General features: G+C 42.4%; 2 protein-coding genes across 8 annotated transcripts; both read left to right on the top strand.

The window, feature by feature from the left end:
- Positions 1–4,247: 4,247 nt before the first annotated feature.
- On the top strand, positions 4,248–10,756 carry hoxb8a (homeobox B8a). 2 transcript variants are annotated; one of them, XM_040120534.1, is made up of 2 exons: positions 4,248–4,990; positions 10,353–10,756. In XM_040120534.1, exons 1-2 carry the CDS (start codon positions 4,558–4,560, stop codon positions 10,754–10,756), a joined length of 837 nt encoding a protein of 278 aa, XP_039976468.1. In that variant the 5' UTR covers positions 4,248–4,557. The 2 variants fall into 2 exon arrangements, with proteins under 2 accessions (XP_039976468.1, XP_039976476.1); XM_040120542.1 differs by having other exon boundaries at positions 10,350–10,756.
- A 3,181-nt stretch (positions 10,757–13,937) lies between these two features.
- Positions 13,938–23,253, top strand: hoxb7a (homeobox B7a). 6 transcript variants are annotated; one of them, XM_040123950.1, is made up of 3 exons: positions 13,938–13,960; positions 15,133–15,728; positions 21,946–23,253. In XM_040123950.1, exons 2-3 carry the CDS (start codon positions 15,158–15,160, stop codon positions 22,215–22,217), a joined length of 843 nt encoding a protein of 280 aa, XP_039979884.1. In that variant the 5' UTR covers positions 13,938–13,960; positions 15,133–15,157; the 3' UTR covers positions 22,218–23,253. The 6 variants fall into 6 exon arrangements, with proteins under 6 accessions (XP_039979884.1, XP_039979883.1, XP_039979885.1 ...); XM_040123949.1 differs by lacking the exon at positions 13,938–13,960 and adding an exon at positions 14,119–14,362; XM_040123951.1 differs by lacking the exon at positions 13,938–13,960 and adding an exon at positions 14,616–14,960 and having other exon boundaries at positions 15,240–15,728.
- Positions 23,254–27,028: the final 3,775 nt, after the last annotated feature.

Genomic DNA, 27,028 nt, shown 5'->3' with positions numbered 1-27,028 from the left:
ACATCGGCGAGGCTTGTGGCAAAATTTCAGATATGTCTGAAACAAACCAAAAAAAAAAAAAAAATATATATATATATATATATATATATGTATCTATATATATCGATATATATATATATACATATATGACATATATATATATACAATATAACACTGAGACTATAATATTGACAATTTTTATAGTTTAATTATTATAATTTTAAAATATTGACAATTTGTATTGTCTAATTATTTTTTGGTTGTAGTCTTAGTATTACTATTTTGTTGCATACACAAACACACACACACACATATATAATTATTTTTAATAATATATATTATATACTAATTAATTGTAATTTCATTTAAATTGATATTTGATAATAATAGCTAATAATAACATTATTATATATAAACTCTGTAACTGTTGTACAAATCAATACATACAAACACCAGTAATAGGCGCCCAAACCCCGGTATTAAATGATGAATATATTAATAACAACAAAAGTAAGCTGTCTAACAAATATGGTTTAAAACTAACAGAAAAAAGAATGAAAAACAGAACACTAGTAAAGTGATCACATCTGGCGAGAATTGTTTATAGCCCACAGTACAGTGATATTGATAGAGTGTAAAGTAAAAAGCGTTATATAGTATTAGCAGTGTTAGCCCTGTGTATTTACCTACAAGTTACAAGCAATAGTGCACACTGACCTTTTGATCTTTATTTTTATGCTGTTGGTTTAATTTGCCAGCCTGGTTGAGATAAGAATAGAAAGAAAGTATTACAGGAGGTACCGTTCCTCGTCCGCCTATTTGCAGTTTCTAAAGTACAGTTCAGACTTGACTCTCTAACAGTCGAAATAAAAATATAACCGTATATATATATATATATATATGTCTGTGTGTGTGTGTGTGTGTGTGTGTGTGTGTGTGTGTGTGTGTGTGTGTGTGTGTATACCGTTTAAAGTTCATTCCATGTGTCATCAAGAGAGGATTTTGGATTATTTTATGGTCCCATTTCCAGTCAGACGTTCCGATGAAACAGACCCGCACCGCCTTCATTTCACTCTTTTTTTGTCCCACAAATCCCCAACCAACTCTCTTATCCGGCCTCCAATTACAACACACAGTTTCATTTTAAAACAGCTTATTTCGCTTTGTGTGCGGACCTAAATACCCATAGAGTCGCATTCCAGGCCAACTTCCCCGTTTGCCTTACTAAGGCCGACCGCTTGATGGCGCGCTTGCTCCACCGATGAACCAGGGCTCGCCTGGGGCTTGCCTTGCGTTCATGGAGGACACACATGCAGGGGCTCCTTTAAGGGGGTCAACCTCGCCGTATTCCTTTCCCTAATGTGTTTTTAAGGAGGTATTTTTAAGAAGGCGTGAGGTGATTAGGCCACTTTTTGACTTTGCCCTAGAACATCCTGACATTTGAAGCAGTTTCAGGTCTTTCTCACAGCGTACAGTGGACGAAGAGGAAGGGTTGAAGCCTTGGAAAATAATAACCCACGGGCGTGCAGGATACGTATAGGTTGCCAGGAAATGTTTATTTTTTCAGGTGCAAAATTCACACTCAGTACGCACACACCTCAACTTTTTGTGGTTCTGCCTAGTAGGCTATGCAGACATGTATGGGTGAAAAGAAACTGTGAGAGGTAGGCTGCAAGTGCTCGTGTACTGGGAGCGAGAACATTTTTCCACAGGTACGATGTGAAAAGCGCATGTACAATACACACAGGCCTTTATGCGCACTGCTCCTACGGTCAAATCCAATCTAAAATCAAATCCAAGTGAAGATTTTATGCAGGACGCGACGCATATTAACGCGAGAGGGGCGATCCAGTTTTTGATGCATATTCCGGCTCCAAATACTTTGCTGTGACTGTGGACGCAGTTGTTTACTGCCGTTAGCGTCTCTAACACTCACTGAGGCGACTTATTTTGTCAGGTGTGACTGTATTCTGCAGGAATGACCCGATGACAGGCTTTCACGGTCTTCTAATTTAGTTGTCCGGCTTTGACAGCGGGGATGTGTGGACACTTGTTCAGGGGCAGGGAAGCTGGTCAGAAATTTATGACTTGTTTGGGCACCACATTCACATCATAAGAGAACTCTTTATTGGAAGTGTAAAACACGGCGCGGCGAATTTTCAATAAGATCATATTCTAGATAATTAAAAATTGGAAAAATACTCAGAAAGTCGCGCTTACGATCAGCTGATTTACCACAACACAGTCTGTGATCCAAGAAAGTGCTGGCAACATTTGGGCCTCTTCTATCAGCGCTGTGTAATCTCAATGAATTAAACTCGGGTAATGACATTTTGATTTGGCAGATACGAGCGCGCATAGCTCCAAAACAAAACAATATTACTAGAATCAAAAGATGAACTTCTGATTCCTTGCACAGGCTGCTGTACCTGCAGGAGCCCACATCACCAGTCCCTCATATCTGCTTGATAGGCAGCTTTCAGGCCTCTGGTAGACACAAATAGGTCTCTATCAAGGAAGAATCAACTCCACAGTTGAGTCTTTTTGGGCTAATCGCTGCACTTCGGGCCATCTTGCTTTTTACGAGCCCCGGCTGTTCTACAAGGCCGAGCTTAACCTTCCCACAACTTATCCCTCGTTAGAAAAGCCCTCCCTCTACCTCTGCTAAAACAGGGAGGACCACAGCAGTATGGAAAACAGGGCGAAAATGACAATTAAATACCGGCCAAGGATGAGGCACTTATTACGCCTCCGATCGCGCAAAGGCCGCGTCGTAAAAGAGCCCTTTTTGTTTCTCTGCTGCAGGGACGTAAACAAGCAAATACTGCCCCTCCGCTTTATGGAGCTTTATAGTTTGTTAAAGCGTTTACAGCCACTTTCGCCTAGAATATTACCCTCCCCAGTCCTTCTTACATGTTTATGGAGATCATATTTATAGAGGTATACCATGATCAGAAAGCATGTGTGCGGGGTCCCGGAGCTGACCAGCAGCAGTAGTCAGGAATGGAATGGAAGACAGGAAAGGCTCCGACACCTGACTTTCGTTTTAAAACCTCAATTACATTTATACGCTAGTGCTTGTTAAAACCGATACCATTACGAAGCACGACACCTCTACCCAGTCTCTCCCTTTCTCCTCAGTCTGTGTAGCTTCTCTTCCCGAGGTTCTCTGACATTTTCGGGGCCTCATTCCCATGCAGCGAAGCTCTCCCCTTAAAGGATTCAGGGGGAGAGATGAGAAAGAGCAATTAATGAAAGAGAGAGAGATACTCTCAACGATGCAATGCAATACATATACCCCCCCCATGCTCCCTACACCACGCCACGCCACCTCACCCCACCACCATCACCATAATCAACTAACCTCAATCTCAGCTGTGAAAAAGGAAGAAAATCTCCATCTCCTTTTGTTTTGGTCGGAAGAGTAGTTAGTGTGTGTGTGCGTGTGTGTGTGTGTGTGTGCTTGTGTTTGTCTATGTGTGCTTATGTGTGTGCATTTGATCAGATGCAAAGCGGCAGAACTCTCATTAACCCCCTCGCACTCCTCCTCCTTTCTTGCCTGATGCTACAGCTATTCTCTTTCACACCCGTCCCTTATTCCTCCTCTCCTCTCTTTCTTCATTCTTCACTCTCTTCGCACCATCGCGGAGCTCCTCGAGTCGACGCCGGGAGAATATCATCTATGTTTACAGGCGCGTGCGCAAAAAAACGAAGAAAGTATAACAGACTCTGTGTGTATGTGCGCTCGTGCACGTTTGTCTGTGTGCGTGGAAAAGCCAATGGGATGAAGAGCTGATAATAGATGCAAATTATCCCTGAAACCGACTCTCTCTCTCTCTCTCTCTCGCACACACACACACACACACACACACACACACACACACACACACACACACACACACACACACACACACACATTCACCAGGTCCAGGACGAGAGAGAGAGAGATAGAGAAAGAGAGTGGGAGAGCGCGCGCCAGGGAAAGCCAGAGAGAGAGAGGAAGAGAGAGCGAGAGCGAGAGAGAGAGGGAGAAAAATATGAAACAACTCATTTGCAGAGGAGTAAATCACGGAAAACCCGTTTGAGAGCGCGACAGGGCTCCCGCTTACAGCCTAACACCGGAATTGTGATGCGCACGAGCCCTTCCTCCTCTACTACTCCTTCTTCTTCTTCTCCTTCCTCTTCTTTTTCTTCTTCTTCGCTGGAGATTTTATGGAATCGGTGTGATTGTTGTCATCGTTGTTGTGGTGGTGGTGGCTCTGGCTGTTACTGCTCTGGCTGGCTGCCGTTACCGTTACTCACATCGCAACCGGCTCCTCTGTTGTGGCCGTGAGGGGGAAAACACCACAACAACGGTCACCGACACCGGCGGCAGACCTGCCTCACTTTCTCTCTGTCTCCCTCCCCTCCGTCTCTCTCTCTCTCTGTGTCTCAGTGTTCTTTTGCCTCCAACCGCACGACAGAGGCAGAAAAAAAAAGAAAACATAGGCTAACTGAAAGCCGGCGGTCGCTTCCTTCTGCCCCACTCTGACTCTGCCAAGCCGAGCACAAACTGAAACAACAACACACAACAAAAAGATGAGTTCATATTTCGTCAACTCGCTCTTCTCTAAATATAAAAGCGGGGACTCGTTACGTCCGAACTACTACGAGTGCGGTTTCGCGCAGGACCTGGCCGGCAGCCGGCCCACCGTGGTGTACGGCCCGGGATCCGGCGCCACTTTCCAGCACGCTCCGCAGATCCAGGACTTCTACCACCACAGCGCCTCCACGCTGCCCAGCAACCCGTACCAGCAGAGCCCCTGCGCGGTCACATGCCACGGCGAGCCGGGCAACTTCTACGGATACGACGCCCTGCAGCGGCAGACGCTTTTCGGGGCCCAGGAAGCGGATCTGGTCCAGTACAGCGACTGTAAGCTGGGAGGCGCACCGGGGCTCGGCGGCGAGGACGCGGAGGGAACCGAGCAGAGCCCCTCGCCGACGCAGCTGTTTCCATGGATGAGGCCGCAAGGTGAGGAAGCGGAGAGACGGACTGCAAGGGTTGCTTTCTTTTTATCCTTTGCTCTTTCCCTGTCCATGTCAGGAGCAAAGCTGCTCCTCCAGAAAGGGCAGATAGAAAATGTAGACGCAGACAGAGTAGGAAACAGTGGGAGAAAGTTGAAAAAAGTGGTTGTAAGAGCAGCAATTTAAGGAAGGCATTTAGCACTTCCTGTGTTCAAAGTGAGAGACAAAGGCGCGTTTATGGTTTTATTGGCAGCACAGAAACTTGTGAATGACTTTAAGGTTTAATTGCCCCGGTCATACAATGAGAGAATCGACGGGGAGATCCGGGACAGAAGCTCAAAGAGCGAGAGAAAAGTAGTCAAAAATAGGCGAGAAGTGGTGAAGGCGGGTTAAAGGAGAGAGTACTGAACTTTACATAGCCTGCTCCCTCATTAGAAAACCCATTCCAAAAACTGAGAAACACCTGTTTATAGCAGAGGGGAATTATTGCACATATACTCATTAAGACATGCAGCTCTGACTCTCTCTGACTCCAGTTAAACTTTTACTGTTTTTTTTTTTTTTTTTTTTTTGCTCTTTGACTTTTTTTGCTTTTACGACTTGCCTCTGGTCTCCAGCACTATTTGGCTACATGGTGGCCAGTTTCCCACAGGGTTAAAGAAGGAGGGAGGACGTGTATGTGTGTAGCAAGCAAAGCGAAAAGAATGTATTTTGACTCGAATTTAGCACCTTCACAGCGTCTGTGATCTCGGAACGCGCGGCTCTGCCTGATCCGTTAACTCAAATATCGTGATTATCCCTCCGTGTGGTTCAGATTTGAGCTGGTTTGCTTTGTGTCTTGCGTGTGGGCGTGCATGTGTGAACACTTAGTGGTCTTCTGTGTGTCTGTGGCACACAGCCTGTGAATAGGGATCAGACCCGATTGGCTCAACTGGATCAGCTTATATATCACACAAGAGAATTTAAAAAATGTGGGTTTTAAAAATTATTTGCGTTATAGGGAAGACGGGTTTATAATTGATGGCTTAAAGCAATACAACAATAAACTGATTATGCGAGAGGGCATATTTGTGTGTAAGAGAGACCGGGAGAGAGAGAGAGACAGAGAGAGCAGGCAATGGACTGATATATATATATATCCTATTTTGTTCGAGCCCATATTTCTTGTGTTGTGCTGCTGTGTGTGGCTGTGTGTGTGTGTGTATGTGTGTGTGTGTGTGTGTGTGTGTGCGTGTGTTTGTGTGTGTGAGCGAGTTGTGTGTGTGTGTGTGTGTGTGTGAGAGAGAGAGAGAGAGAGAGAGAGAGAGAGAGAGCTTATGTTCTTGGCTGTATTTTTTTAATTTATTTTTAATTTATCTATTTTTTAAGTGGGGCTGCAGACGCGTTATGGCCTGACGCGTTATGGACGTTTGTGGCTATGATCATAAAATAGAAAAATAATAAATAAAAAACAAACAGGTCTGTATTCACCTGGAGTTGCTTTACTTTTACACACCTGCTAAACTAACAGTAATAATAGTAGCTAATTTGCTATTTACGCGCGGTTTTATAGGACGTGAACACTTTTCCTGCACCGTGTCCTCGTCAGTGCCTTCCAACACTGTGTTGCTACTTGTGTGTCTGTATTGAAGGTTTCCTGTTTGTGCTGCCTCTAAATTGCCATAATTTACACCTTTAAAGCATCTGTTATATTTTCCCAGCACCCCCCCCCCCTGCACGTAAACGCTTTGCCAATCATTCCCGGCTTTAAATACGACCGTCCACACTGATGCGGGCGCGTTGCTGAAAACGACTTCTTAAGGGGTTCAGCCCTTCTTTAAAGACGATGACATTGATTAGTCCATTGATTAATAGTTTTCGAACAGTAAAGCCGGGCTTAACGGAGTGCAGTTCCCGGGTGCAGGCAGCTCCGATCATTCGGGGCAGAAAAGTCGAGTCAAAACAGGAAACCAGGCGTATCAAGCCGTGCAACACTGCACCGCTACGGTCCGAAAATGCTTTGTGCGCACGAGGTTACAGCCCGTGCACAATTCGATGGGATATTGTCCTTTGTCAGTGTGAGGATTTATTAGTTATAATAGCAGAAAAGGGCGGACCGGCTTTTATGGGTGAAACGGGAGGATGGCGCACAGCGGCGGAGGTAGATTTCACGTTTAGACTACCTCGGAAATTTCTCTTTAATGAGGTGGTACATTGCATAATTTGTATTATAAAGAGGACTATCGCCTGCTCCACACCTTTTATGTTTTAACCCCAGTATGGAAGGAGGCTCCTACTCACTGAGTATGTTTTGAAATATTTTTGAGCCCCGTAGCTGGATGTTTAATATCCGAGCTTGGATCTAAACTCGTGAATATGAGCCCATTTTACGACTTTAACTGCTGTGGCTGGAAAGCTTCATTTTCTTTGCACGACCTTAAAAATGAAAAAATACAACCAAAATCTGATTAGGCCGAAGAATTAATTTACGTCTGTAATAGTATTAGTGTCTTTTGCCTCGACTCTCATTGGCATCTATTGTCTAGCGGATACCTCGTTTCTCCTTCCTCCAAAATGTCAACTGCCAACTGCCATTCATTTGTTTAGGGCTTGTTTAATTGGCTTTGTAAAGGTTTCATATGTAATTGGTTTTAAAATGTTTCGTAAACCAAAGGCTTGTATCATTTTCTCCAACAATAAAACAACATGTAATAATTTAGCCCACGTTAAAATGGGAAAATGACAAATAAATATAAAAAATGAATAAAAGATGCTGGGTTTATTTCTCTAAAAGCTGTTTGATCCTTACAAGCAACAAAGCTATAGTGGAGTGGTATATGATAGGTGTGATGCTGTGAAGCAGCCAGGGTTGGGGGTTAAATTCCCCATGCATGTTGTTCCCTCAAAAACCCTTCGGATCAAAGCGTCCGTGCCGTTATTTTATCCAGGAAAGTGTTTCTCATTTCCCTTAATTCATGGCTGGTGACAGCAGTGAATGTGGCGCCCACTTCCCTTTAGCCTCTAAAGCACGAAATCACGGCGCCAGCCCGGTGACAGATAACACATACAAGGCATTTACATCACTTACAAGTTCATGCATTTCCATAAAGACTCCCTTGTCTTCTTCCTCTGGCTGCTTTAACATAAATAGCAGCTCTGTACCCATAGATGGAAACTATGTGGAAATCTAATGAGACCAAGAGAGTTACAGCACTTTTTTAAAGGTAGAAACCGTCCTGCAGGACTTTGGTTCTTGGCAGATATATAATGGATACCGACGATATTTTCACCGTTTACCTGCAGGCTTTATGACATAATACAACGTGTTCAGTGCAGATTGGCTGACAAGACGTCTATGTGATTATAGCGACAAATGACCCTCCATCAAAGTCATTGCCTTCTTCCTTAATTTAATCCTGAAACTGCACTGTCCTGGAGAGAGAGAGAGAGAAAGAGAGAGCACAAAGCTCCTCCCAAAGAAAATCTAAAGTCTACAGCTAATTAGGCTCTTCATCATTACACAAGGAAAGAAATTGCAAAGGAGAATTCACTTTTCCCCAAAAACCGTCTTTTCTTTGCTTTTCTGCAATTTACAAAAATATTTGAATTCTGCCAAAGCTACATAGGTCGTAGTATGTTCCCCTTCCACTGCTCTGTTTATGGTTATGGACACTGATCAATTCTAAACTTGCCAGTCATGCACAATCAGAATTTCCCTTCAGATCAGTGATTTAGAAGCAGCACGATTAAATCAAAGCTTTATATTGGTATATTGTACAGTAATCAAAGAGAAAGACGAACATTTTAATGGAAATGTAATTGCACTATGCGTAAACTTTCGGGAGTCTGCTGCTGGGCTTTCATGGTTAAATGCGTCAGTTTTATTCCCCCTCTTTATACTGAAATAACTTCTAGTTCCCTACCAGTGTTGATCTTCAACGATACGTCTTTTTTAAATTAAACGTATTTAGATTTTTGGGTACTACCATCAAGGTTGGACAGTTTGGGCTATTGTAAGCATATATAATTACAGTTTCACCCAGTTTGATGGAATGAGTGTGTAGAAATTATATTTTCCAATCATCTGTCTTTCCTCCGCCTGGTTCACAAAATGCGGGTAAATGACGTCTATTTCACAAGATATTTCTTGAAAAAAGTCGTACTTCTTTTTCTTCCATGCTTGCCCAGTGTGTATTCAAAAAAAAAAAAAAAAGGTAATATCTGGACTTGTGTGCGTTTATTGAGTATAAAGCATTTATGAAGTATTGAGCATTTTATAATGCGCCTGTGTATCGGTTTCCCTGCCTGCGCTATTTTGAAAGCTGTTAAACAGAAACAAAGAGACAGCAGTAGATTAGCTGTTGGTTTCAGTGAACGTTTATAGAAATAATTTGTCTTTATCTTCACTTTTCATCGTTTAAAAGTCTTCTTCTTCCTTGGAGTCCGCTCTGTTCTGATCCTGTGCTGTCCAGGATCATTTTTCCTCTCTTAAAAGTTTTTTACGATGTATTTATAGCATCAAATATTTATGTGCACTTCTGTAAGTGCTCAGTAGATTTGTCGTCGTTATATTTTTGTAATGACTGCAGTTGGCTGATGGTGCGGTGTGCGTTCCTGATGGACTCATGTCTACGGAGAAGTAGTAAAGATTGTGTACGTGTGTGTTTGTGTGTGTGCGTGCATGTGTGCGTGTGCTTGTGCGTAACATTAAAGTCACATGAGGATCACTTGATTTTTTTGCATCCGAACATTAACGACTAACATCGTAATTCAGTTAGCCTGATTAGCTGACTAATCGAAGGACCATTTCTTGATTGTCACCAGTTAAATTTTGATAATATTTTGATAATCAAATAATTAAACAATACTTAAAAAATTGATCAAGTTTTTCAATTGTAAAAGGAATATGCCAATCATGCTTCTGTTTCAGCTTGGTGAATGTGAGGATTTGTTACTTTTGATCTGTTTTATATGGTTGTAAATGGCGTATCTTTGGGTTTTGGACTCCTGATCGGACAAAGTAAGTTATGTGAGGACGTCACCGTGGGTCTTTCGGACTTGTTGGGGGGCATTTCCTTTAAGTAGGTTTTGACATTCCATAGACCAGGCTATACGATTAATCTTAAAAGTAGCCTAATCAACAGAGATTGCAGCCCTATACCTATAAAACCTAAAATAACATCCTTTCTTTCAATGATTAATTGGGTCTTCTATATTTGATCAGGTACATCGTTGTAAAGGGCCAATATGAGGGGCGGCGATAAGCTAATGACCATGTGAAGATTTAAGATGAAAGGATGAAAGATGTAATATGCAGATCTGTCTCTAATAAGCGCCCCCTCCCCCATTTTTTCCTCCCCTCTCCCTACCCCCCACCGTCCCCCCAGTAGCTGCGGGCAGGAGGCGGGGCCGGCAGACCTACAGCCGCTACCAGACCTTGGAGCTTGAGAAGGAGTTCCTGTTCAACCCCTACCTGACCCGGAAACGCCGCATCGAGGTGTCGCACGCGCTGGCGCTGACAGAGAGGCAGGTGAAGATCTGGTTCCAGAACCGGAGGATGAAGTGGAAGAAGGAGAACAACAAGGACAAGTTCCCCAGCAGCAAGAGCGAGCAGGAGGCGGTGGAGCGGGAAAGGAGGGAGAAGGAACTGCGGGAGGGCGGCGGAAGTGGAGGAGGAGGTGGAGAAGGTGGAGGTGGAGGTGGCGGCGGAGGCTCGGTGGCGGTGGCGGCCACGGCGGGATCACAGGCCCCCGTGATTGAGGATTGCTGCGAAAAAACCCACAAGCAAATGTAGGGAGGAAAGCGGTGAATTTAGGGGGGAGAAAGATAAAGAGGGGAGAGAGATGGGGGACAATGAGGGTGTAAATGTTGGACAGCAAGGGGTGAGGGTGGGTGGGGGACTGATTTTGTCTTAATTAAGGCCATTGGACTGCCCCGCTGTCTCCATTATCCAATCCATGGAAAAAAACTTGAGTCTCCAAAATGGCGACTGGTGATCTGGACGGACTGGAGGGGCCTCGCGCCTCTGTCTGCTGACTGTAGAAACCGCGGGAAGGGAAAAAAAAAAACGATGCAATGAAGCATAACATGAACTTTAAAACATAAAATAGATTGGGTGGAGGGGGGGGGGGGTCAATCCAAGTCAAACAAACATAGTCTACTCTAGTGTTTAAAACAAACAAAAAATGAAAGAAAAATGATAGCTTCATTTCTTTGTGGAACAATTATCGTGGAAACATTTCTATATTGTTAGAAATTTATCATTAACAATTTTATCTTTGGCAGCTGTATAGTTTTTAAGTTAAAAATGATGATGGTGCACTTTTTACTGTACTTCTCACTTATATGTTGTTGTTGTTATGGTAATGATTGATGATGATGACGATGGCGATGACGTAGCAATTAATGACATTTCCAACAACATGAAACTGCCTATTTATGCCATTTTAGTGGGTCGGGTCTCTTTTTTACACACTCTAATTGTCGTTTTAGTTCGTTTTTTGATCGATGGTGTTTGTTTTATGTTGTCATCCTTTTTCTCTTTTTGGGTAAAAAGCATGCGCACAGTGCAGATTAAAAAAAGAGAACATTCATAAAAATAAATACGGAAAAAAATGCAATAAAAATGTTGCTTTCTGCATTTGATGTGAAGAAGAGTTCTGCTGTGAGTCAGTGGTGGTTACAAGCGTTGATTTTATTGTACTGCTTTTATTTCAATGATCAGTTGGGGAGAAATTAGAAGTATGACGAATTCGTCAACTTTCAGTAATCAGAAAGTGGGATAGAATGAAAAAAAAATGTAAAAGAAGTTGCTTTTCCTTTCCCTTTCTTTTTATCTATACTTCACTCCATCCTTTTGTTCATCCTTCTCCTCGCCCTCCCTTCTTCCCACTTCTTACCCCCTTTCCCACCTTCCCCTCCTCTCTTCACGGCCCTCTCATACCCTTCCTCGTTCCCTTCTTCCCTCTTCTCACTTTGCACTCTGTCAGCACCCAGACTGATAAAACCGTTCAGTTCACGAGGCCAAACATTAAGCCTTGACTCGGAAGTGTGCCCCCCCCCCACCCCCCACCACACACAGACACACACACGCGCACGCACACACACACACACACACACACTCTCCTCTACCAAAACACACGTACACACACACTTGCACTCACACACATACAATCCACATCTTATCCAAACATCACTTTATTTATGGCCTAGTCCTCCACTTACATTATTAAAGGCCTGTATACACTGCTTTCCATCATCATCACGATGACGACTTGAGGTCGGATTGTTTCCATATGGGGAGATCAAACACACTGAGTGTGTATATTTAACGATCATATAGATCCTCATACAGTTTGAACTCGAGCTTGCTATTCAGACTTTAGGGGGAATCCCAGGTCTTGGCAAAACACTAAATAGCTTTTGTGACCAGTTTCCAGGCGTTAATTGGGAAACAGATTGAGCGTGGAACGTTTTGTCTCACGTGAAAAGCTTTGATAGAAAGCCCAACACTTCTGGTGGAGCGTACTTTAACAGGCAGAGATGCAGCAGCCTTCACAAACATGTCTCCTGATGTCTCCATCAGGTGAAAGCAATGAGACACGCAGAGACGCGAGGAAATGCACCTTCGCCTGTGAGCGAAGAGCCTTTTTGACGGAGTGACGCAGGGTCTGCCGCATTCTGAATGCAGTTTCCAAAATAAAAGTCCAAAATAATGCCAGTCAGGAGCGTCTGTGCAATGCTGCTGCAGATTGTTCCGCCTTGATGTCGTTATATTTATGTTTTAACAAACTGATGATGACAGTAATGGACATATTTGACTGTCCTAGTAAGCAGAGTCGATCAATTGTTAAAGGGCTACTCCAGCGATTTAGTATTGCACATCCATTAGGATTAAATTAGGGGAATCACCACAGACAGGGCTTTAAAAATTGGTTAAATCCTGTCCAGATATCCTGTTTATGGATCCATGGTATATCTTCCAAAACACTGGATCCCACATTTCCCATTATAGCTCCCACCTTAATAGCTTCTTTCCCTAATGTCCACTACTTTCAAACTCCGTAGGTTCAGTTTTTGAGGCAGGCTTTCTGTTAAAAACTTTAATCTCAGACCCAACCCAAGACAACCCTGATATTTCCAAACTTTGGAAAGCTCCCTTTACACACAAAAAATGATATTAACAAGTGTTTGCATAAGATAAGTAGCACTTTTGGTAACAAGTAAACTGAACTCCATGGGCGAATTTGGTGGAGTGCCACTTTAAGTTTTCCAAATGGTTCTATGTATTGATGCTTTATGGTTTGTTTTAGTGACAACATTGCAATACATTTATAAAACTAGAATATGCTAAAATGAAACCAAGTGCATGGCTGGATTAAACTCTTAAGGGGCCCTGGGGCAAAGGTTTGCTTTTTGGCTCCAACTGACACCCTAACATAGAACACTACACATGGGGGCTTCATTGATCTGCCCAAAGACTTGATTTAGGATTATGCACTATTTGAGCCAAATAAAATAATACAGGAGTTAAAACTACATTTTCACACAGGGCTGCTCTAAATGGAGACTGCACAGCCTATAGGTACTTGGTGCAAGCATCTTATTAAGACCCATAGTTTTATTGTTAAGTGACATCCGTCGGCTGTATGATTACACAATGGCATGAAATGACATGCAAAAAGCAAACGAAAAAACAACAACAAACATTTACAAGGCATTCATAAGCAAACCAGCAAAGTTTACTTTAAGGGAAAGGTACTTTTCACACAGTTCCTTCAGTGTTTTTGGATTAAACAAACAAACCTTCTCTTTCTAATCTGATGGTTGTTCCACATCCTTCCTGCTAGGGAAAAAAATCATCGGATTTTTATGCATGCATAACTCCTCTTTGGTCTGTTAAACATTACATTCAGCAGAGATTTTATCCCGTTAAACCCAGTGCTGCGTGGTGGGAAAAGGTTGGATCTAAGCACGGAGCCGAGCACCTGCATGCCAGGTGAATTTCTCCTACTGGCCGGGAAGGAGCCGGAGCAAGGGAACGGAACTAATCAGACCTGAGCTCAGAGGCGGAGGTGGTTTATCTTGAGTGGGCTGGAGAGTGGAGACACACGGGCAAATACGCCATCAGTTACGTTAAATGCGCGGCTTTTTTTTAATTCACCTAGGAATCTATAATGGATTCGTTTCTGCGTTTCTTCTCTGAAACATCAATCCTCAGTTGCTTCAGCACCCACTTGAGTGTCCAGTTTTGTTTGTCTAGCTTATAGATCTAACATTTCATGGTTCACAGTGGTGAAAACAATAACCTGTAATTCTTCGTGTTTTGATTATGGGTTGAATCACGGTGGTGCAATCTTTCATTGTGACCCTTATTGCAAGACTCTTCTCAAAATTAAAGGTATGACTGCGTTCGTCTATGTCCCCAACCTTCCCCACTGCTGTTTACACGGTCCTCGTCGATGGCTCCGCTTGCATTGACCAGGCAGCAGCGGTATACTGTACACTGGGAGCCGAAAACAGCCTGTTTTGTTCTGCTTTGTGGTCCGCACATTGTACAAGTCAGAATAATGCCCTGAAAAACAGGGGGGATCAAAATCCCATCGATTTTATTCTTCTCGGCAACTTTACACACGTGCATCTGATGGTGTTTTCCGCTTATAGCGGACACGTTCACCCGCTTCCAGTCAAGACAGTGAAAGGTTTAGGTTCGAGCTGATATTTGTCACCTTCAGCCTTTCTGTTTTCCAGCTCTACATGCACTCGGTGATTAGTGGACAGGTTCCGAGCTGCTGTGTATCGATTGTATCATATAGATTGAATTGTATGCCGTGTGTGCTGCAGTGGCCACTCCCTGTGTGTTACAGCTAATTTCGCTTATTAAAATACTGCATCCGGAGGGAAGCCCAGTCGGCCATTGGGCATCTGACATCACGTGAACCCGTGGTCATGTGGTCAGCGAGGTAATGGAATGGAGGATAGGAGAAGAGTAGGGTGGGGTGGGTTTCTCTCTCTTTCTCTCTCTGTCTCTCTCCCTCCGTTTGTGTGTGTGTGTGTGTGTGTGTGTGTGTGTGTGTGTGTGTGTGTGTGTGTGTGTGTGTGTGTGTGTGTGTGTAAATCTAGACAGTTATATTCCGCCAATAATTCACGGTCGACATTATACCGCCCCAGGTCAACAAATCAACAGCGCCAAATTATGAGTTCGCTCCACTTCGCCAATGCGCTGTTTTCCAAATACCAACCAACCACTGCGAGCTGCTCCGCTCTGCTCTTCACAGACTCTTCAACTTCTGCTTCCCCGTCTTCCTCTGCTTGTCCTGCCGTGTCTTCTTCGTGCGCCCTCGTTTCCAGCGGATATCACCACCATCATGTCTCCAATGGGAGAAGCAGCGGAAGACTCCCTTCCCCCCCCCCCTCCTCTTCTTCTTCTCCTTCCTCCTCCTTTCCCTCCTCATCTACTTCCTCATGGTTCTGTTTGTCTCTTTCGGGACTAAACGGGAACAGTGGGGGTACTCAGCCCGGAGCGCATCCTCTGAACCCCGCAGAATTACGCACAGGAGGTGCTTACAGCGCGCCGCCGGGAGCCGTGCCGCTGTGCTCCTCTATGCAGAGATGCGCCGCGGAGCGGTTCCCCAGTCGGCCTCAGCTCTGCTCATTGGCCGCCAGGCCTCCCGAGCCGGCCTGCAGGATGCAAAAACTCCCGAAGCAGCAGCAGCCCCAGCTAAACCTAGAGAGGCTACGGATTTACCCCTGGATGAGAAGCTCAGGTGAGGAGTGGGGTAGGGGGGTGGGAGGTGTTGGCGGGATGGAAAAGTTATGAGAAATGATGAGATAATTTGGCCTAACAGGTGAATTGGAGGGAGAGTGGTAAGGTAGGGGGAAGGTGGGATAATGTTTTTGTAGAAGAGGGTAGTGGTGGTGGTGGTGGTGGTGTGTGTGTGTGTGTGTGTGTGTGTGTGTGTGTGTGTGTGTGTGTGTGTGTCGGGGCGGGAATGGTGGTGGGGCTGGAGGGGGGGGGGGTATTATTTCGACCCAATAATTACGTTAAATTCTCTTTAAACTGTTGGCCCGGTTGCGCAGAGGCCACTGCCGGTAGCTGAGCTATGCCTTCCCGTCCCATTCTCTCTGTCCCTTTTTTTTACAACCTCTCTTCTCTCTTTGCAGATCTTTAATGGCTCGGCGACCTCCATAAAACCATAATTTAAGACTTGCTGAATATTCATTAGCTGGTATTGTTTTAAGAATTGGACAGGGGAGTGTAGGGGTGGCTGGAGTATTATGCCAAACTGAAACTGACGAAAATCTTTAGACAGTCTTCTCCCTCCCCCGGTGTTCACAGTTATCGCTAATATTCAGTATTTGACTCAGTTCAGCTCAGCCTCTCCGTCCTGATAGCCTTGAGTTTCTCTGTCAGTACTAGCTGGCCAACTGAAAGCCCATTGTGCCATTGTACTGTCACCACAATCCGCTAATACTATAAACACTATAAATTAGCAGATGGGTTTGATCTCTGAATGCCTGCCCTTTCTACAGATTGTAAAAGCGGCTTTGTGCGACAGCAGCGGGATGGATGCTGAATGGATGCGGGGCCTCGAAACCTCGAACCACAAAAAGCACACACAGCACAAAGAGCATTTTTATGTTTGCGTTAAAATAGTGAATGGTGGCGCGTCAAAACTGGGAAATATGGTGAGAGTGTTTGTGCTAAAAGTGAAGGAGAACCTCAGAGGAGACGTGCAAGCTTGTTGAAGCTGCATTTTGTTTTGCACAGATTTGTCTGCTTATGTTTGGTTTATATGGAAACCCGATCCATCCACTCTGTGTTTAAGCATAATCGGGTAACTTTTAATGAAATAGTTTTCTTTCTTTCTCTACAGAAAGACAAGCTATCACTTCACACACACACAGGGAGAGAGAGAGAGGGGGACTGCAGGCTTCGGTCAAGCTCACTTTAAAATTGTTTTTGGAGAAATCCCTCCTCATTAGCAGGAGCATCCGGGCAGAGGTGTGTGTGTGTGTGTGTGTGTGTGTGTGTGTGTGTGTGTGTGTGTGTGTGTGTGTGTGTGTGTGTGTGTGTGTGTGTGTGTGTGTGTGTGTTTGTGAAAAGTATTTTATTCGGTTGCGTTTCAGGGTCATAAAGTCAGATAACCAGGACAGAGAAGGTAACAGAAACTATAAATAGTATAAAAATCTAGTAAAAACATTAAATGAAATACACATTTTCATGACCGTGATGGGAGGAAAAGCATTTCTGAAACGGGGGTTACAAAAATAAAAAAAATAGACCCACAATTTTAAAAATTCCTATAAAAAAAGAAGGATAAAACAGAGGAAGGGAAATATAAAAAAATAAATAAATAACACACACACAAATTTGTACTTCTATCTTTGTGAGGACATTCATTGACATTATTGACATTATGAATTCCCTAGCCCCTTACCCTAAACTTAACCATCACAACTAAGTGCCTAACCCCAACCCTAACCTAAACCTAATGCTACATTGAAGTTGTGAAGACCGGCCAAACTATGCTCAAAGGATGGTTTCAAACCAACATTTGAGGGTTTAGAGTCTGTGTGTGTGTGTGTGTGTGTGTGTGTGTGTGTGTGTGTGTGTGTGTGTGTGTGTGTGTGTGTGTGTGTGTGTGTGTGTGTGTGTGTGTGTGTGTGTGTGTGTGTGTGTGTGTGTGTGTGTGTGTGTGTGTGTGTGTGTGTGTGTGTGTGTGTGTGTGTGTGTGTGTGTAGGGAGGGGGCTGAGATTGGACCAGCCAGCTTGTATAAGGGATTTATAGATTTTAATTTAGATCCGAACGCAGTCCAGTTTCTAATTAACACTGGCGAATAAGACAAACACTTGAGCGCTTATCAAGGGAGGCGCTCGAGCCCTCACAGGGACGCGCATGGACGCACATATAAAAACATTAACACCGTACTTGCTCTATAAATATGTTTTGGCTTTCATTGTGCGTGCGTGAGGTTGTTGTGTTGTTTGAAGTTTATTATTGTTTTAACATCTGCGACACACTGAATTAACAAACATCTACAACCAGAGAGGACTTATTCGACATATTAGCAGTAAAATAAAATAAAAGTCCAGATGTGAGGCTGTGTGAAGGCCTAGCAGAATAAAGGGCATGGGTCATATGCAGGGCTGTAGCCAGGATTTTAGAAATACTGACATCATGAGCCCAAGTCTCCCTTTTTCAGAATTTAGATGTTTAGTTAACGGTTTAATTATATTCCCAGTACATTCTCTCCAACATGAAAAAACTAAATATTATTGTCTAAATTACTATTATTTCAAAATCATCTTTTCACTTCTAGGAATAACATTCCAGTGCAGAAATACTGAATCCTGTACATGGCTGGGTATCACACCCCAATACAGGCTGGAATATGCTTTTCCAAAGCACCAAGTATCAAACACTGTCAAGATTTGAACATTGGTATCATATGCTTGGTGAGATTCTTAGTCTGGTTTTCCTTATTTTTTGCCCAGATGTACTCTGATATAAAGCAGAACCCTTTTACAACTTAAGACCTTTAAAGCATTTAATTAACACTAAAGCAATATGCAGTTTGAGATTATTTTTGAGTTGAATTACTGAATGGAAAAAAGGTCAAAACATGTTTATATTTCCCAAGGTAATGTACACTACAGTACCCTGTCCTAATTCTTTAGTAATTTAGTTCTTCTTGGCATGAAAGTGGTCAAATTTTGGTATGTTGACTGTAAAATCAATGGAATCAGCCTGTACAATACCCACCATGTGTAAAATAAGGTTCTTTGGTGTAGATTGTAAACAACTACCCTCAGGTTGCTAAAAGCCCAAATTCTCAGAAAAAATACAGAGGACATGACTTCAGTGTCCTCTGCCCTGGTCATGTACGTACGTGCAGCAGTCCTGCAGTGAGTGTAATAAAGCACTCATCTGCTGTGTCAAATTACAGTCAGGACAGTGGCTGCATGGGAAGCCTGCAGTCTTTGCCAGAGAAGGCTTGAAAATCAATATCAAATCAATGTAATGTAATTCCATTTTTCTTTTCTCAGCTCATTTAGAGCCAGAAAACAGACAGTTGGAGGCTGTGGATTTATGTTCAGGAGATTTATGTCAGACATGAGGAAAGGTATCTCTGCTGCAAAAAAGTGGTGGACTTTGTCTTCTGTCTATCTGATTAGCATGCGGAAAAAACGAAAAAAAAACAAATCTCCCAGCTGCTCTGACAGCTGATGATTAAAGAAGTGAAAACATATCGATTGTAAGTTGTCCATCAGATGAGACAGCCGGCTGATCCAGCGCGAATCTGTTGCTCCTCTCATCTGCTCACTGTTTGGCCTTGTGAAGGATACCAACAGAAAATCTCCCATCACACGTTTATGAGCCTTCACTAAATACCAGATAATGCTGTTAAAGTCTGCACAAGGGCCACAAAGCCAAGGCTGATTTTGTAGAGGCTGGTCACTGCCTTACGGCGCCACTCAAATGACCTGCGGTGTGAGCTGAGGGATATTTAAGATTCCCTAGTAGAAGAGCAGAAATCTCAAAACCTTAGGTTTCAAATAAAAAAACCTATCTAAAAAAACTTGCTAACACGTGCATGTGGCAGAGGCCTCCCCGTGCCTACTAAAATCCGAAACTCAAACTTTTGTCCTGAATTGTACCTCCCAGAAACTTCAGTGCAACAGAGGGAGTTTTCTTTACACGGGAATCTGCAGAGAAAACGAGTTTAGATGTTTCTGTGGCCCAAACACGACCTCTGAGCAGTGAAAATGCGACCCAGTTTCTCTTTAACCTTCAGGCACCGTGTGACCCCATAAAGACAGGAGGTCAACATGGTTTCAGTGGTCTTACTCAGCACTGACCAGAGCATATTTGACACGAAGAGCAATTGATTTTATCTTTTCTTCAAATCGAATTAGTAATGCTCTATCTTGTCAGTTGTATAATAGCAGCCTGACTCTCAGCACATTCCTACCTACAGTATTTTTCTGTTTCTGCTAACTTTATCGATTCAAGGACATTTGTACTGGAAGCCCCTCCACAGCACATCAGCGGTCACAATCAGTCCGATTTTGCATTTTTTTTCCGCCGCAAATTCTCCATTTAATTGTGTGGTTCACTCAAATCTGCATGCATCTCTTTTTATGGGTAAATAGTATGTGAAGTAAATGTCGAACGCTGGCAAAGACAGTAGCTGAACCCACAGTTTAACCGCATCATTTAGTAAGGGCTTACTAGTGTTTACCCAGCCACAAGTCAAATGGGTTTGCCAGGAAGTGGACGTGGCAACAAGTGGCTACCGGGTTTGGATGAGACGAGTAAACAAAACTAAAATACAAAGAGATGATAAAAATGTTTAAAGTATTTATTTATTCATTCATTTTGGAAATCAGAGTCAATTCAAACATTACAGTTATTGATTGAGGAACTAAAAAGATAGATTGTTCATAGAACAATTTTTGAATGTTTACTACTATTGCTAAATTTAAACCAAATGGCCTTTAGGTTTGGATTGTGGGTGAGCAACACTGTAGTCAAAGCAAACCGTTATACATGATGCAGTTTTTAAATAAAATATTTCGAACTCAGTAGTTTGTGGAAGTTTTCAATTGCAGGAACTTTTTTGTTACATCTTTCGATAACAGTCCCATGTTTCATTATTTCCTGCCAGATTACTGTTAATATTTTTGACACACTTCTTTTTCAAAATAATACACTCTTTTGGTTGATGTTTCAAAACTTCATCAGTGAAGTGGAAGGACAGGGGGCACTGCTGTATGGAAAGCATTATCTGCCAGAAAACAAAGAAAAAAACAACAAAAACTAAGACAAAATCTTGAGATTTTTTTGGTCAGAAATTCCAGTTATTTAATCAAAATTATGTGATAATACGTCTTTTTTTTAACCTTTAAGATGAAATTCAAAATCTAAAGTAAAATTTTTATCTCATTATATTCAAATTTTGATAATTCACATTTTGTATTTACTGAAATAATTAATTTTTTTTTTCATTCCTAACATTTTATCTTTTTTGTTCTATTCCTGACAGAAAACAGTATCCTGAACCAAAATATTGAATATAATCTTAACCCCATACATTAAACCAAAACCCAGGTAGTAAATCAAAAGTATCACATAATAAGTCAAAATTTAGGAAAATTTAAGATTATGAGCTTTTAAACAAAATCGATTTGAGATAATACATAGATACATATTTAACGTTTAATCTCATAGTCTCATAATTTTGATTTTTCATTCTTTCACTCCTAACACTTCCTGCGTTGTTCTCTTTTCCTTATCCCTGGATGCTGGGAAGAAAAAAAAAGTGATTCAACCAAAATATTTCACATACCCGAAACTCCAATCAAAACCAAGGCGGTGTGGGGTTTTCTTTGTTGCTTCACGATACAGAAACTTATTGTTAAGATGTTTGTGAGCTTGAAACCACAAAGTTCAGCTGTTACTCCAGATACTGTGACCTGAATAGGGATTTCACCTTTACTGACCAGCTACCGCTGGAACCGTTTTTAGGCCTATCACGTTTTATTTTTGCTATATATTCAGATACGCGCTAAAGAGTGAAAATTTGATACCTGTGCCTGAAGGTCTGTCTGTGGAGCACTAACGCCTGACAATACCTTTTTAGGTAACAACCACCCAAAATAAAGCGAGAAATGATTATTAAAAATAAATGTTTGCGGGAGCAATATAATCCACATTTCTAATCAGGTCACAGAGCTGGGTGTAACAGCAGAGCTTTGTGGTTTCCAAGCTCCTGAACATCTTAACAGTGAATTTCTGTCTTAAAAGAGAACAACGAAGTTCCCGCAGCGCCCTGGTTTTGGCTGGAGTTAAGGTTATGTGAAGTATTTGAATTGCGGTTTAACACCTGTCTGCTACACGAGCTCAGTCCCTGATAGAAGACTTTGTGTGTGTAGGGAGACTTTATTTGGACTGGGTAGATGTGCTCTTGTGTGCGCAGGTGCCGAGAGGAGGCGCGGCCGGCAGACGTACACGCGCCACCAGACGCTCGAGCTGGAGAAGGAGTTCCACTTCAACCGGTACCTCACTCGGCGGCGGAGGGTGGAGGTTGCGCACGCGCTCTGCCTCACGGAGCGGCAGATCAAGATCTGGTTCCAGAACCGGCGGATGAAGTGGAAGAAGGAGAACAGGGTGGCTGAGAGCGGCTCCCCAACAGCAGCTCTACCGACGCCTGAAGAACAAGAAGAGGAGGCTGATGAAGAGGAGGAATAAATAGTAACTCCACTGGACACTTTTAGATAACAAATACTAACAAAGTTATATTTTCGTTGGTGGTGTAGACTTCCCCGATATTAAAAAAGTGACCTTCGCTCTGCAGTCATGTTGTTAGCAACCAGCAGGCAACTGCCAGTCTGAGAAACTTGCAGAGAAACTTACACCTTACAACTAAAATTTACACCAATGTAGTCATATGCTGTAGTGTTTAGATGGTTCTATTTATTTCAGGATAAATAAAAGGCAGCCTATCCTCCAAATGATGGGCCTACAAGGTCGTTTTACTACCATCTTAAACCATGTTAACATCACATTTTAGAAAATAATCTTCATGATTTAGCTCACCGTGTCTCTTAAACCGGTCCTAATAGTGGAGAAACAGCAGAGGGAGAAATCAGGAAATGAGGATAATAATTTTCCTTAAGCTTCCATTTCTGTGCGGTTTCCGCAGTTGCAGTTCAGGTCTTCTAGAACTCAGATGGAATCGTTTTATGTTATGACAGCACCTTTCTCATCTGATCTGCAGCAGAAAGCGACAAAATAGTTGTTGTGGGTACAGCGCTTATTGTAATGTATTGTAAGGAAACCGGTGCATAATCCTTCCAAGTGAAACGACGTAGGGATGAAATTACTGTTTCGTGTTGCATTTTTTTGGGGGGGGGGTATTACACTTAAACATCTCCATGGGTTCAACTCAGGACTGTCACCAGGGCTCTAACCAGGCTTTAAATTTATACTGAGGTCATGAATCCCTCGCTGACTTCACCAAGCAAACTCTGTACACTTTCCTAGCTATTTAAGAAAGAACCACATGATTTCACATTTTATTACTTTAACTTTGAATTTCTGTTCAGTTTCTTTATGGTCTCAAAAATATCTGAAAGCCTTCTCTACAGGCATGTATTCCTAATGGAGGATGTGGAAACCTTTTAAATAATTTATTCTTTTGCCTAAAAAACAGTTATTGTTGAAGCTATTTAGTCTAATCTAAATCCCACAAATATCAAAATAATTAAAAAAAAAAAAAAAAAAAGCCAACACGTGACATATGGTAGCTATGGCTACTGTCAACAGTTTGCACTTGTGTGTGGAGTAAGAATATGGGTTTGAGTCTGTCCCCGGTTGGTTATAGGTGTAAATTGACTATAAGGCTGCTGATGCAAAGGCACATGATACGGAAACTACACTGAGGTAAATTCTGAGATACTTCATATAACTACGGCTAATATCAAACCTTCCAATGTAATAGTGGGTAAACGACACGCAAGTTACCCTAAAGAGCTGTGAAGTGATTTTTAAGTCAATAATTCATCCTAAAATAAAACTCTTTGTCTGTTCGCACGAAATTTAAAGGGATATCTTCGACAGTAGTCGGCCATTGAGTTCCTGTCTTTGTTTATAAATGGCTCTTCTGGAGTTAAGCTATGTCCCTTGGTTATGTCCTTCTTTTCCTGTATGTATATAATAATAAAAAAAAGGGTTAACTGCAATGAGCTTGTCGCCATACATTTTTGTGTCCCTTTTACCTGGGAATATTCCCAGATAGCAGCAATTTAAGAATTTAGCATATTTGTGGTTCTGTTGGAAGATAAAACTTACAACAGAAAAATAAAACGACTAATACAAAAGAACAACAACTGTTACACTGCCAGACATCATTTATGTTGCGAGGCCATAACTTTAACATGTGGTTTTCTACATTTGGATCACGTGTCCGGAGAAAGCTTTGCTTCAACAGCACTCATTTCATCCGTTCACGATTCACTTTTTGAAGTAGTTTCCATAATCGAGCCAATGCTGAAACGAGTCGGTAAGTGAACAGGACTTGCAGATCTTCCACAGTTTGGTATTTTTGGATTATCATCAAGCAGTGCCTAAAGTAGAGGTAGCATATAGTCCATTCAGGTCAGCGATTACAGATGCAGGATTTCGTATGTGATCGGCCACTATTCGTTTGTCTCTCACTTTAAAAACAGTTTCTATAATTCTGCTCTAATCAAAGGTCATTTAACGCGACATCTCGGACTGTCTGTGAAACACAGTAGCACGAATCTGCCTCTTCCACCGGTACAGTCACGTGAAAAAATCAAATTGCGAGTGTGAGTTTGATTTTCGCCTGTAAAAATGCTTGATCGACGGAAACATTTAAACCAGACATTTTGCGTTTACGATGAAACGAGGATTTGTATAGCTGTTCCCGTTCCCGTTGAGACAGTGGAAAAAAATGAAAGGTAACATTTTCTACAAAAAGATCAAATATCCTCACCTTGTTTACAGGTTTAAAAGTGCTGATGTACTGTCACAGAATAGCATTCCAAGTGCTAAAGTTTTGGCATTTACGCATAAATCTTTATTTATACACAAAGCAAATTCATTATAAACAAGATCACATTTTGAATCTGGGATTAAAGCGTCTTCCAAAAATACAGGCGTGATAAGACGTTTAACAAGTCCATTACGAGCTGATGACTGAATCTTTAACACTGAAAAATGAAAATTAAGGTACCATTCCTAACTATTTCATTTGATACTCAAAACAGAAAAGATTTTTTTTTAAATCCTCTCCATCCGCTGATGAAGACCGTGAGGTGTATGTAGTTGAAAGTCCCAGGAAAATACACTAGGTAGAACTTGACGTATCATTTTTTCGCCCAATTTTTTGGTAACAGACTAAGTTGTTTTTTTTTTCTGAAACCGGCTGAGACCCTTGTTCAAAGATGAATTGATTCATTTAGTTAGTAAGTTAGTTGGTTGGCTCGGTAGTTATTTGGTTAGTTAGTTAGTGCATATTGAAACTGTCTGACGCTTAAGACGTTGAGACACAAGCTGACGACACATGTGTTGTGTAGTATTTTGGCTTCATTGTCTGGATGAAATGAGACCAGATCCGTCTCGAACGACACTCAGATATCTCCATCCCTCTTAATTTGAACGTTGTCCCAACAAGTGACACCGAAAGGCTCGTGGACTTTTTTCTCCGTCATCAGTTCAACCTGCGAAAAGAGAAGTGACTCACAAGACGGCCAAGCCACCCAGATGTAGATCCGGTAAAAAGGTGTCTTTGAATAAAAAGCAGCTCTGGACTGAAGCCAGACTCTCTGGGTGGCTGCAGCATGACGTGAGAAAAGCGAGGACAACGGGTGACACCACACAGTGTTGAAAGACAACTGTGTAATGTTTATATATAATAATACATAAAATAATAATATAAAGATATAATTATCCGATGATAAACTTGACTGAGATAGTGCACAATTTTTTTGCTGCAATGAACAGATTTTTCTTTTTAACTGGAACCATGTTAAAACGAAAAAAATCAATAATACAATTATACAGAAAGTATGAAATCTCACTTTGTTTCTCTTTTAAAATAAAGCTGACCTTGGAACTTTAAGGATATAGATTTCTTATTTTGAAGGAAATTGAAGCATGTGTGGATTAAAACGAGAACAAGAGATTGATTTTTAAACCCTGCTAGCTCCAGACCGATGGAGATCTTTCAACTCTAAGATCACCGCAAAACCTGCCAAGCCTCGGGCAGTTTCCCCGCCTTTTACCTGAGATACATTGAAGTTGTGCGTAAAACACCCAGGTCTGCTCCTATGACGCTGCACAAACAGTCACCAAATCCAAACGAAATTTCTAGGAGACACCGTTGCCTCCCCGGTAATCTGGACACTAGAAAGTCCACATAAAGTGGTGGAGGGTGTTGGTGAGTGGGAGGATGTTATGGCAGCTCCTAATGACCTTATTGCGCCCATGAAAGGGCCGGAAACCGCAATAAAAGCAACAAACACACAAAGAAACCAACTGATCTGGGGATTGAGCGGCCTGCGTGTGCCTCCTGCTCTGTGTTGCTGCTTTAGTTCCTATTAATTTTTAACTTGGGGTATTAGCATAGAGGAAGCGTTGGATCCGCGTCTCCTGCTAACCAGACTCTGGGATTTGGAAAGGTCACATGTGGGTCACTGAAGGTTTAAAATCGAGTATTCTGGGTTTAAACAATACACTATAGGGGACTAAATCTCCATGCTCCCTGTGCTGGAAACTGATTTTGTTGAGTGGGCTAAAATCCGCAAATTAAAATAGGATGTTTTCAATGAACGCAGACTGAAGAAACAGAATTTGAAAATCAATAATCACTAATTAGTAACTATAGGTAAGGGGCAAATTCTATAACTGGATTATTTGGTGTTATCGAAGCGGAGACATGAGTTGTTTTTTGTCATATTGCAGCAAAGGAGGCGGCATCTAGCTAATTTAAAATTCACTAGGCGTTAGATTTGGGTTCCGGTTCCTCGGTGGGGGGAGAGGAACTTGATTAACTCAAACAAATAGATGCATTTCAACATTTTAACACAGGGGTCAAACGGAGAAAACAAATTCCCCTCCGGTCATTCAGTTGTGCTTTCACATATCTCCTATGAAGCAAACTCGCCATCTATCGCACTGGGCTGGTTTTAACTGTAAAGCAGGCTTTTGTGTAAAAATCCCTGCACTGTGTCTTTGCAGTGACTCTGAGCAGCCTGCGGCTCCGGGCCTGCCGGCCGTTAATACTGTGACGCGTTGCCGCATTGCGAAATGGCTTTTACGCACGACGTTTCAGACCCCCTCCACCGGGGGTTTTGCGTCCCCAAAGTGCATGTGATGCTCTTGTGTCCGCAGATCATCATCGGGTTCGAATTGGCTCTTTCCACGTTGAACACTGTACGCTATGATACTGCACTTCATGAATTTTCCAACACTGTGTGGTGTCACCCGTTGTCCTCGCTTTTCTCGCGTCATGCTGCAGCCACCCAGAGAGTCTG

Source organism: Xiphias gladius, chromosome 3 (genome assembly GCF_016859285.1).
Source record: "Xiphias gladius isolate SHS-SW01 ecotype Sanya breed wild chromosome 3, ASM1685928v1, whole genome shotgun sequence".
Taxonomy (NCBI): domain Eukaryota; kingdom Metazoa; phylum Chordata; class Actinopteri; order Istiophoriformes; family Xiphiidae; genus Xiphias; species Xiphias gladius.
Note: the sequence above shows the minus strand (reverse complement) of the source record. Positions and strands in the feature narration are given on the sequence as shown.

What these genes read in the sequence shown, in the direction of transcription:
- hoxb8a (XM_040120542.1), top strand. Translation starts at nt 4,558, where the DNA reads ATGAGTTCATATTTCGTCAACTCGCTCTTCTCTAAATATAAAAGCGGG. An exon ending in TCCATGGATGAGGCCGCAAG is followed by an intron (nt 4,991 to 10,349) that starts GTGAGGAAGCGG and finishes CCGTCCCCCCAG; the next exon opens with TAGCTGCGGGCAGGAGGCGG.
- hoxb7a (XM_040123946.1), top strand. Translation starts at nt 14,933, where the DNA reads ATGGAGGATAGGAGAAGAGTAGGGTGGGGTGGGTTTCTCTCTCTTTCT. An exon ending in CCCCTGGATGAGAAGCTCAG is followed by an intron (nt 15,729 to 21,945) that starts GTGAGGAGTGGG and finishes TTGTGTGCGCAG; the next exon opens with GTGCCGAGAGGAGGCGCGGC.